We start from the raw sequence: 12276 nt of genomic DNA, 5'->3' as shown, positions 1-12276 counted from the left end.
GCCTGCTTGCTCCAAAGCTCCCTTACCCCCAAAGCAGAGGCAGGCCATCCTGGACCAGTGGGGAAAAGGTGGACAGAAAGGGGGGCACGTTGCCAAGGCATGCGAGATCACTCAGAGCATTGGGGAGATGCTTGCTCTGGATACCCAGCCCTTCTGCCTAGTTGAGCAACCAGGGTTCAGGCAGTTCGTAACACTTCTGGCCCCATTTTACAGAGCACCCACATGCACCACCTTTAACAGAGCGGTGGTGCCCTCCCTGTATCAGGCATGCAGGGAGTACTTGAGGGAGGAGCTGCACAAGGCAGGGCCCCAGGTAGCCTTGCACTTCACCTTGGACATCTGGAGCAGCCGGGGTGGCGATCATGCCTACCTCTCCCTCACAGGGCACTGGAGTGATCAGTCAGGCCATCCGTGGGCTCTACTGCAAGCTTAGGTGCTGGATGAGTCCCACATGGCAAGGGAGATCATGGGGGCCATGAACCTCATGGTGCAGGGGTGCCTCGTTGGGCAGACCAAACTCACCCGTGGGTTCATGGTCACCGACAACAGAGCCAATATGGTGAAGGCTGTCCGTAATGCCAACTTTGTTGGCATCTGCTGTGTGGCACACAGGCTGCACCTAATAGCAAGGGTTGCCTTTGAGGGGGACAGGGCTGCCAGTGATGGCACTGCCACCACTACTGCTACAAGCCAGCTGATTTTGAAATGCAGGAAGGTGGCGGGCTACTTCCACCGCAGCATCAAGGGGGGCAAGATGCTGTGGGAGAAACTTGCAGAGCTCAGCATAGATTCTGGTGTGCAGTTCGTGGGCATACTGGAGATAGTTGGCAGGTTTTGTGTTTTGAGCTGTAGGAAGTTGGATTCAGTACTGGTGATGAGGTCAGGTGCTTGTTTGAATGTACAAACCACTTTTCAGAGCTGGGCCTATGAACTGCACTTCATCAACCCCCTAGGTAGTACGTACAGAAACTCATAGACTCAATATACACAGTGGAGTTCTGGCACACTGCGACCTGCCGGACATCTGACACCCCAGGCACCTCTGCACTTTACCTGCACTCCTACATCCCCCTTTCCCCCTTGCCCCCCAACCCAGCCTGTCCCTCCCCTGCTGCCGACTTCATTTCCATTTTCACTGCCCGGCTTTCTTGCCTGCATTGCGGGCCAGGCCAGCCTCTGGCTTCTTAACTATTCCTTCCATCCAGAACCAACTGCAGGTACTTCCTCAGCCTGACAAAGGGGTTTTCAACCCTAAAGCTTCCAAAGATACATTGTTTTTAAGCACTCCTTTTTTTTTCATATATAGACATAAAAACACAAGATAAGCCATTACAGACCATGAGTAACATCATGTCCAACACAACACAACACCTTTACTTCTTCCTGTCAATTCCTTTATAAAACAATAGGCTCTGTGACAGTTTCATTTGGGTACTTTTGATGCTGCTGCTGAAGCTACTGGTGTTGAGCCAGCTAAGTTATTTTACCTGTGGTCACGTGAAGCGGAGGACCGGGCATGAGGCTGCAGGGAAGGAGGAGGCCTCACTGGGGCACACTACCGTGTTGTGCAGAGGCCCCAGCACCAGGAAGGGTCACCCACCCACATCACGAAGCACACAGTGTCACCCACCCGCATCACGAGTTTTGCCTGTCAGCAGCTTGGGGTGCAGGGCCCCAAACAACAGACTCCCCCAATGAGGCACACACAGCTGGCAGGTAGGCTTTGTGGCCTGGCCTGGCAGGGCCCAGCACTCACTCAGGCCTGCTCTAGGAAACACACTCAGAGCTGGCAGGCTTTGTGGCCTCAGTAAGAGCTACCACCCCTGCAGTTTTGACCCCCCTGTGTTGTAACACATAGACGTGACAGGAGTTTTGCTTTCAAGGATTTAGGGTACAATTCTGCCCAAACCCCTACATCAATCTCCTTGAAACTTGGCAGGCTTCATGCCCTTAGCAGAATCTACCATCCCTGAAAGTTTCATCCAAATAATACAAAAATCCACAGAGTTATAGATCTTCCATTGATTCCCGTTATACCCTATGGCCAGCTCTCCAAGGCGGCTCCAAAGCTTCAGAGCTGCTTCGGGGCGGAAACCTGGTCCGGAGCTCCAGATTGGATCATGGCCATCCAAAGTGACCAGATCCAAAGCTGGATCAGATTGCTGCCAACTCGCATAGCCATGGTAGACATGCCCAACAACCATTAAACAAAGAGCATTTGTAACAAACAATCACACACAGCACAATCCCTTTATGCTGAAGATTGAATAAAAGTTGCTAACTAGTAGCAAAAAGAAATCTCTTACCTGGAAAAGGTGAAGTCAAAACTGGTATCTTGATGGGCGACACAGTCAGCACGTGACAAGGTTGAATGCTGGTCGGTGAGGGTCCCTGAGGTGCCTCTGAATCTACTGATACCATAGCTGCTGCTGCTGCAGCAGCTAATGCAATTGTCTGATTACTGCCAACTTGTTTAAGGCTATTCTGGCAACCACCTGTGGAAGAGTCAAATATAGTTAGGTATTATTATTATTTTATCAGAAACAATTATTTGTTGGCAAGTTAAGACAGCTTGTATTCAAAGAACGTAATTTTATAATATGAGAAGAGATGAAAATATGTCTCTTTCTATTACTTGATGTGGTTCTCTACTGTCTGTACACCCAGTCATCCAACTGAATTTGAGACTTTCAGGGTACTCGGGAGTCCCTTGTCAATACATTATAGATGGTATGTGGCATTTTGCACAGTATTAAAGATACTTCATACAGTGCCTTGTCCAGATTCTAGTCCAACAAATGAATGCAGATCCCTATAAGGCATGAAAATTACAAACCTATACTTCATAGCTACTGCTCCATACCCCTTCCGCCTTCGACAATCTGTTTTGTGCAGTTTTATAATAAAAAGAAAATGGACACACCTTTAAATATGTTGGTACTGATAATGTGGAACGATCGGTTCGTACTAAACTACTTCATGGTCGGAAAACAATGTTGGTATATATAATGTAACAATAATTATAGTTACTACAATTCAAGTGAAAAACTTCTAACTTAAAAAAGTAATGAAAGAAACTTCAAACATGTTGTGGAATATGCTCTAAAGCAACAGCATGTTCCATCCCTATGAAACTTTCTACTGACAGTTTAGCTGACCATACTTGCAACATTCATTTCCCTGGAGAAAAGTAGCGGCGGCACACCTTGCGCTGGCCCCAGAAGCCCTGGCAGCCCCAGCAGCCTTATCTAGGGTCCTGGGGGCCTCTGAGACCTGCAGCCATAGCAGGAAGCCTTGCCAGCAGCTGGAGTGTGGCTCGAGTTTTGGGTGCTGCACACTGCCACCACATGCACCAACCCACTTTTTTCTGGCATGGTTTTCTTTGACTCTGGGATATCCTGGGATCCCTCCACCCCCACTGTAAAGTAGCAGCATGAGGAAGGCCTGCATGTGTGGTGTGTGGTGCTGCAGATGGATACTGCACGTCTGCACTTATCTGGACATGCCCAGACACTTCAAAGAGGAATCCATAGCATCAAAAACATTCTGACCTGTTGTGGTTCTTCTAAGTTCTTTGCAAAACTCCTCTATTATTTGTCTGTATTCAAAAACCAAGTGAAAACTAAGAGCTGGGGGTACCTTATACCTATTGACGGGTGCCTCAAGTATTGTGCCCATCCACATGAAGGGCAGGAGGGAGGACCCGGTAACTATAAGCCAATCAGCCTAACTTCCATCCTAGGGAAAGTCCTAGAAAAGTTCATCAAGGAGTCTATCTGCGATAAGCTTGCAGAAGGTAAGATTCTGAATGACAGCCACCATGGTTTCATCACGGGCAGATCTTGTCTTACCAACCTCATCTCTTTCTATGACCAGGTAACTTGCCACCTGGACACGAGAGAACAGGTTGACATTGTATACCTTGACTTCCAAAAGGCCTTTAACCTAGTATCCCATGATGTCCTCATAAGAAAATTGGAAGATTGTGGGATAACTCCAAGACAGTCAGGTGGGTGAGAAACTGGCTGCAGGATAGGACCCAGAGAGTTGCAGTGAATGGATCTGTCATCCTCATGAGAAGTGGGAAGCGGTTTCCTGCATGGGTTGGTGCTTGGTCCAGTACTTTTCAACCTTGTTATTAATAATTTTGATGTGGGGGTGAAGAGTTCACTGGCCAAGTTCGTGAATGACACCAAGTTATGGGGAAGCATGGTCATGCTTGAAGATAGGCTACAGTTACATGCGGACCTAGACAGGCTAGCAAGATGGGCAGCGTGGAACCTGATAAAGTTCAACATCGAGAAATGTAAAGTGCTCCACCTTGGGACAAGCAACCCCCAACAGACCTACAAGGTTGGCAGCACCAAACTGACTAGCACCACAAATGAAAGGGACCTGGAGGGTAATAATAGACCACAGTATGAGCCGGCAGTGTGATACTGTAGCCAGTAGGGCAAATACTCTGGCATGCATCAATCAATGCATCTCCAGCAAAACAAAGCAGGTGATTCTTCTGCTCTACTCAGCACTGGTGAGGCCACAGCTGGAATACTGTGGCCAGTTCTGGGCACCACACTTTAACAAGGTTGTGGACAAGCTTGAGAGAGTCCAAAGAAGAGCCACCCATATGGTCAGTCTTAAAAGGCAAGCCATACAAGGAAAGGCTCAGGGGTCTGGGACACTTCAGCCTCAGGAAAAGAAGGCTGAGAGGGGACCAGGTAGCAGCTTACTTCTACACTAGGGAAGTACATCAAGGGCTCGGCAAGCAACTGTTCACCAGAGCACCCAAGAGGAAAACCAGAAGTAATGGCCACAAACTCCTGGAAGATTGATTCAGGTTCAACATTAGAAAAAACTTCTTCACAGTCAGTGTCCAGACTGTGTAATAAACGCCCTCCAGAGGTGCTGCAACCACCTACCCTGGAGATCTTCAAGAGGTGACTAGGCAGTCTCCTTTCTGGGGTCACCAGACCCCCAGTTATCTTTCCGGCTTGCTGCAGAGGCCTGGACCTGACGATCTTCCGAGGTCCCTTCCGGCCTTACAATCTATGAATTTATGAGTCTAAAAAGATTGAGGAACCACTGATCTATGTATTCTGCTATTTTTTTTTACTGAGCAATAAGGTAAGTAAGTTTCATTTCTCCCTTTCACATACTAGATAATCAAGAAGTTGTGCAAGGCATGACAGTAATTAGAACCGCATACCTACTATGGCAAGTCTCATCTGCAGTCAGTCACACTTCCAACACAAATGTGCTAAATTTGTGTGCTTGGCTAAGATGCCTGTAGCCATTAGTCCACAACACCTTGCAGAGTTTGGAAAGGGACCCTGACTCCAGTTTTTGCTCAACTTTAAAACCTGAGTGTATCATTTAAAATTTAAAAAAAAAAATAAATTAAAATAAAATAAAATTGTTTGTTTAATGTTATTTGTCACTATAGGACTACTCTCCTGTATGAAATTGGCAACAGTTTCAAAATGCTATTAGAAACTGTAGTTCTAAAAGCACTGTATGCAGAGAACTGCCAATGATTTAAAGAGGACTCCCACAGAGGGAGGTTGGGTGTGCCTACATTACATTTACCTTCAACTAAAATAAGCTTAGGGGAAGACCTTTGGAGCTCAATCATGGCTAAGTATGTTAAATAAACAAGAAAATGAGTAGTAAAAATCTTAAAAAGAAAACCTAATTTGACAAACACCAGCTGTTATGATCTCTACACTGAGCGATACATTAAAAAATTAAGCAATCATTAGCTTATTATGTCGTTTAGCAAATGTTTTCAGTTCATGTGGAAATCCTTCAGGCAATAAGAGCCAACTGCTAATTCTGCAAAAAATCACTATTTGATCAGAGCCGTCACTTTAGGCAATTCATAGGTTCGCAACATTTCTTCTTACAAATGTACTTTGTTCCTACTTTAGTAGAGAAACACTTGGCGTGAGATCATTGTCCCTGGTATGGTCATTTCACTATCAAAAAGAACTTATAAACCTGAAAAATATAATTATTAGAAGATTTTTCTGACACAGGGCCTGTCTAAAAGCGAAATTATTGAGCAACTTGGTGTTCTGGTAACCTCCCTTTAGGTGGGAGTGGTCAGGTTTGGGGGAGATTTGAATCCTCTGAGGCAATGCTTTACATACTGGAAAACTGTGTAAAAAACTGGGGAGACAGCAATACCCATGCTTTAAAAGTGACCCCCTACAACCATTCAATTATTAAAAGAAAGGCTGCAAGTGTCTATTTTCAGAAAATGAATTCAGATTGCAGATCGTGGGTGGAAGGAAGCACCCCCTTGCCTCCCTGAATGTATCATCTAGTCCTTGGAGAGGGCTGAACGTGAAAATACACCCTGATCCACGGCATTTCTGTATGAGCCAGGTTAAGGCGGTTCTGTATAGAATATGTTGACCTTAAGTAGATCTCTGTTAAGTCTATTGGCTGTTTTAGATCTCCTCCTCTCTCCTAAAGTATATATGGTGTTCAGATGCTTTGTCAGACTTTTAGATTTCACTCTGAGGTTCTGCTTCTGAAAAGTTATACAAAGCAATGCTCAGCTATGTAGCAATGCTCAATGGTGCAGCACCTGACCTTTTTTGTGGGGGTGTGGGGGGGAACGAGGGGTGTCTAGCTCTGGGTACTTTGTGTTCTAGATTAGATTACTAAAGATAGAGTAATTTATGAGCCAGAGGTATAAGAGGAAGCAATTCCAATCAAGTCAACAAAAATGTTCTCATTTACACCTGGGGTGAATCTGTTTCATATCTTTTGAATGAGAGTTATATACGTGATTTTTTTAAAGTGTATCCAGTCAAGTTGTTGAAAATTTTCCACTATTATATGCATCTCCTAAGATTATGCTTTCATTTCTGCTATCTGTGTTTGTAACGTAAATGTACACTTAAATATCATTCTTTCCCAACCAGACAGGATCAATCACACAGAAATCAAATACACATAATAGTTATCTGAAATAATTTAAATTATTCCTAATTTCATTATGAATATTAAGAACAACTTTCTTTTTAAAAAGCCGGATTGGAGAGGTACCTGTCCTTGCTAGTACAAAGGTGCAGGCCAGAAAAAAATGCAGTAATCAATATTAATACTATGTCTTTGATCATTCAATCTGAATTAAGTAAAAGGAGAGTAGCTTAAATATACCAGAGTCAAAATGGAATTATTCAAAAACGTCAAGTCAAACTAATCCATCTGATTACAGCAATGTTCCTGTTATTTCTAATATTTCCTTCTGGAATCATATGAATCAGGAGGTTAAATTAATCAAATCCTCATCACATTTTCATTTCCTCTCAGAGACTATATGCATGTTTCTCATGCCAGGAACTTTCTATTGTTACCAAATGCAGAAAAAAAATCCCCTGTAACCGTTCATGAAATCTAAGAGTATAAAAGAATGACTGTATTACCAGTTTCCCAGAGGGCTGTGCTGAAGCAGGAAGAATGTTGTCTTCTAGCTTTACTTCTCTGTTCTCAAGAGAAAAAAGCATTTTTGTATGATGCATTTCCCAAAATGTGTAAAGGAAAGTAATGAAACAATATAATAGACACCATTAGTGGATAAACTAACTCATACTATAAATACATGTGTAAGTGGGTAAAGCACTAGATAGTGCCAGGAGCCCCTTATTTCATCAACTTGAAACGTTTTGGTTGTTTCCCCACTTTTGATGGGGTCATTTCCGTACCTTCCATCCCTGTCTGTCTTCCTGTCTTTGTCTGGATACCACAAAATCATTCTAATAAAAAAGGATGGATCTAGTTTTCCTAATATGCGTAAAGCAAAAAAGGACCTTCTAGGTCATCAGGTCCTATCTGTGCTATTTCAGATAACCAAGCTACATAGTCTCAGCTATCACAAGTTGTATATGAAAACTATTTAGGTGTCAGTTTGCATCTATTACTCTTCTTGGCAGCTGTTCTAGAATGTCATTCATTTGGTGGACAGAAACCACCTTCTAATTTGCAGCCTGAATTAGGAAAAAACAATCTTCTCAAGAACATGTCAGATTTTGCCAACCAGCAGACCTTTTCAAAAATATTTCTTAAAGGAGTTTCTTAGAACTGCTGCTACAAGGTTACCATTTATACAAATTTCTGAAGTTGAGTACTGTGTAAAACTATGATCAATGTGTACAAAGTCTAATCCTTTCCAGTGTTATTCACTTTTTATAAGGTTTTTTGGCCTAGAGATGGTGCCTCTTTGGCGATCATAACACATTTCTGTTTATTTGGGAAGACAGATTGTTATGCCACACAGTTTGCACCAAAGTCAGCTACTCCTCGGCACAGTGTCTACACATGCACACAAGACCGCAGCACTTTGAGCCAGGGTGGAAAAGCCCCACGTAGGCAGGGAGCCTGGGTGGTTGGTCAACTTCAAGCTCCAGGTGGTGGTGGTGTTGGGTGGTAGAGGGGCTGGCTGGGGCATGAGGAAGCTAAAATGCAAGGCTAGGTAGCAGGTAGCCCCTGTACTTTAGTACCTTTGTGCCCCAGCCAGCTGCTGTCACTATCTATGTGTGCATTTCAGCACATATAATTACTCTGCCATAGGGCAGTACTGTCCTCAACAATACTATCCTACAGAGGAGTTAATTAAGTTACTGTGCCCTAATACCAGCACATGCGTACACTTGTGACACTTTACCAGCACATGTGTGTACGTAACACTTTAATGCAGAGTTAATTAGTCAACTCAGCAGTAAATGTGTAGATGCACCCTCTGAACAGAAAACTCACTGTTTCTTTTCTATGTCCTTTTCTATTTAGCTACAGGGTCATAGGCGTAAGGTCCCTGAACTATATAGGAAATAGATATCCTACCCCTGATCCATGTGATTCATAACAATCTGACCCAGTTCTGTTCTATACTAGCCTCTTGAAGTTCTTGTTACCTGGTATGGTATAAAGTGTGAACCACTCTTCTAATGAAATATAAGACTTATCAGCTTTCTATAGACCGGACTATGAATTATGCCCCATTTTCAAACTCTGATTCCTCTGATCCACATGACCATACTCTTTCCACTAATATTGGCTTTTCTCATGACAAACAGTCAAGAAAATGAGATAAATTTAGGGCATAGACAGACACAGCAATAGTATTAATATCAAAGGATGCTAATACAAGCTGTTATCAGCATTCAACTGTTGAGTCTACATAATTCTGTAGTGATGCAAGTGTTGCAAAAACACTCCGGCTAGAGCCTGACTAGGATGACATTGTTCACTTGTGTTGCTACAGGATCATGCAGATGTAAGTTAGATGCTAAAAGTTGATGCATGTCCCTGAGCACGGGTTCCTCTTCCTGTTTTAAAGTCGCTGAAATGTATATTTGTCTGTCCACAACCACACATGCTACTCTTGCCTCCAAAATATCTTCCACAAACTCTAAGTTCCTTTGTCTTTGGAGATGTTAATTAAATTAAATTAAATTTGGCTTTTAATTATTAATATTTTTAATGACCATGTAACAGTCAAAGTCAATATTTTCTTCCATAATGAACGAAAGTGGGTTTCAGATATCAATGAAATGTGCATGGTCATATACCCATGGAGACTATTCCTATTCTTCTCTTGGGTGGGGTGGGAGAGCAGGAGTATTCCTTGTGCTATAATATTCCCATGTGCAAAATAATTCATTTAAAAATGTGCTGCACTGTTGTACAAAATGTTACAGTGTTTTAGTCATTTTTTAAAATACTTCCTACTGTAGACTTTTAAAAATATCTTTCCCACAAGCTCTATAGAAAAAGAAATTAAAAGGCAAAATTAAGTAATTTGCAGAGGAGAGTAAACTCTGCAACTGAATTAGAAAGTTAAAACTCCTTTTACATATTTACCTTTCTTAGAAAGTGAAATTATATAAATGTATAAGTATAGTGCTATTTATAATTTCCTGTAATTCTGTTCATTAGCATTGGTGAAATATATAGACTTTTCTTTTAATTTTGATTTCATTTGGGCTGTAGAGTCCAGTGAATAATCTATTTAAATGACTAACAGGGACTTTCTTAATGTATTAAAAAGATGCCTTCACTTAGATGAGAAAATAATTACTTAGTCTTTAACTTTGCAGTCTTTTGTTTTCACTTGAAATATACAGAAGACACCATTCTAATACAAATAGATTTGGTGCAATGTCCATCTCTATGGGCATGAGGGCTGTGTGAAATTCTGCTGGTTGTTTCATTTTCACGCTGTTTTGACTCGTTCTGAGCTTGAAACAGCTAAATCAAAACAAAACAAATGGCTTTGAAACAGCCTTGAAATGAAATGTAGGCACTCAAAACATTTTGAAAGTTTTGAAACGTTTCAAGTTTTGAAGCTCAAGCCGGGCTTGCCTACAGGGAAACAGAAAGTAAGGAGAGGGAGGGGAAGAGGGGGGAAGTGGGAGCAAGGACTTCTTTCATATTGACTATGTAGCTGGCCAGTGACTGTGATCCTTCCCTGAGGTCCCTTCCAATCCCAGTGCTCTGGGGGAGGAATGGAAAAACATAATAAAAGGCAGCATTGTTTGAACTCGCCTGCTTTCTGTCTTTGGGTCTGACAGTTACTGAGCTGTGTCTTCCAGCAGCTTAGAAGCATTAGACAATGAAGGCTACTACTAGCATTGATTTGAATGATTTTCCACTTGCTAGCCTAGCAAGTGGGATTCCACAATACCTTTTGCTTTCTTCTAGACCCTTTTATTTTATTATTATATTTATTGATTTATTCTTTTCAATTTTATAATTATATTGGATATTACACTACAGAATGTAATTTATATAGGAAGGGAGACACATTTCTATTTTATTCCTATACATTTATACCTTGCGGCATAGACTACACACCTTAGAGAACTTATATAAGAATGCAGGTACATTTATACCATGCAGCATCAACTACACACCTTACAGAATTTATATAGGAATGCAGATACATTTTTATATTTGTATAAAAGCAAAACACTATGAAACACACCATGAAGTGTGGTGGAAAGGCAGCTGGCAAGCCTTCAGGCAGGGGCAGAAGAGGGGGTAGGAGGAGAGGTGTAAGTTCCCCACCACCCCCAAACTGAGATGCAGCCTCTTTCCCACAACTAGTAGGGACAAGGTTTCCACAAGCAGCAAGGAGGGGAGCAGTGCCAGTGCTACTGCCTGTGCCTGAGACTGCATCCTCTCCAAGAGCACTAGACATAGCCACCCGCACGCCTCACCACCATGACAACAGCAGCAGCACCAGCATGACAGTGTCCTTCACAGGTACCTCTCCACTTTTACCTGTGCTGCTACATTGCCCTTCTCCCCGCCCCCACCCCAGCCTGTCCCTCAACCCCTGATGCCTCCGTTTCCATTTTCACTGACTGGCTTTCTTGTCTGCATTGCATGCCAGCCTCTGGCTTCTTTACTATTCATTCCATCCAGGAAGAGCACACACACCAACTGCAGGTGCCTCCTCAGCCTGACAAAGGGTTTTTCAATCTGAAAGCTTGCTAAGATATATTTCTGTAACTAACTATTCAGTTGGTCTGCTAAAACATACCAGATTAGACTGAACCCAAAGTAAGGACCTTGTCTGCCTGTGCCCTGTCCTTAGACCAACACCCCTAGCACCTAACTGGAAGGACGCAGGGCCCTGGGCACATCTAAGCCCCAGGGCTGGGGTTGGCAGGAAGACTTCTCTGGCAGCTGCTGGAGAGACACTCCTGCAGGAGATGAAAGAAAGGCTCTGTGACAGTTTGGCTGCCTGAGATGCTGCTGATGCTACTGTGCTGCTTACTAAGATATTACCTGTTGTCATTTAAAGTGGTGAACCAGGCTGAAGCTGTAGGGGAGGAGGAGGCCTCATTAGGGCACACTACCATGCCATGTAGAGGCCCCAGCACCAGTTAGGGCATGCCTTAACACACACACGGTGTCACCCATGTCACAAGTTTTGCTTGTCAGCAGCCTGAGGTGCAGTATCCCAGAAAACCCTGCACCTATCTTCTTAAAAGCTGGTGGGCTTCATGGCCTCAGCATGGCCTACCATGCCTGCAGTTTTCACCCTGCTGTGCCTTAACTCACACACGTGACATGAGTTTTGCTTGTCAGTAGCTTGAGGTGCAGTTTCCCAGAAACTCCTGTGCTTATCTCCTTGAAATATGCCAGTCTTTGTGGTCTGAGCAGGGACTACCATCCCTCCACTTTTCCCCCTGCTTTACCTTAACACACACGTGTGACATGAGTTTTCTTTTCAAAACTTTGAGGTGCAGTTTCCCAGAA

The 12276-nt window shown here is 43.3% G+C and overlaps 1 protein-coding gene across 2 annotated transcripts in view; it reads right to left on the bottom strand.

Moving 5' to 3' along the window:
• The window catches only part of TCERG1L (transcription elongation regulator 1 like), a 239138-nt gene that overhangs the window by 197916 nt on the left and 28946 nt on the right, over positions 1-12276 (bottom strand). For both annotated transcript variants that reach the window (XM_090057211.1, XM_090057212.1), the window contains exon 4: positions 2307-2495. In XM_090057211.1, coding sequence (XP_089913337.1) covers positions 2307-2495 — 189 coding nt within the window. The remainder of the gene's footprint in view (positions 1-2306; positions 2496-12276) is intronic.

The sequence above is a fragment of the Crocodylus siamensis genome, chromosome 7 (assembly GCF_052110815.1).
Source record: "Crocodylus siamensis isolate JL-2025a chromosome 7, ASM5211081v1, whole genome shotgun sequence".
Lineage (NCBI taxonomy): Eukaryota > Metazoa > Chordata > Crocodylia > Crocodylidae > Crocodylus > Crocodylus siamensis.
This window is presented reverse-complemented; position numbering and strand designations above follow the sequence as displayed.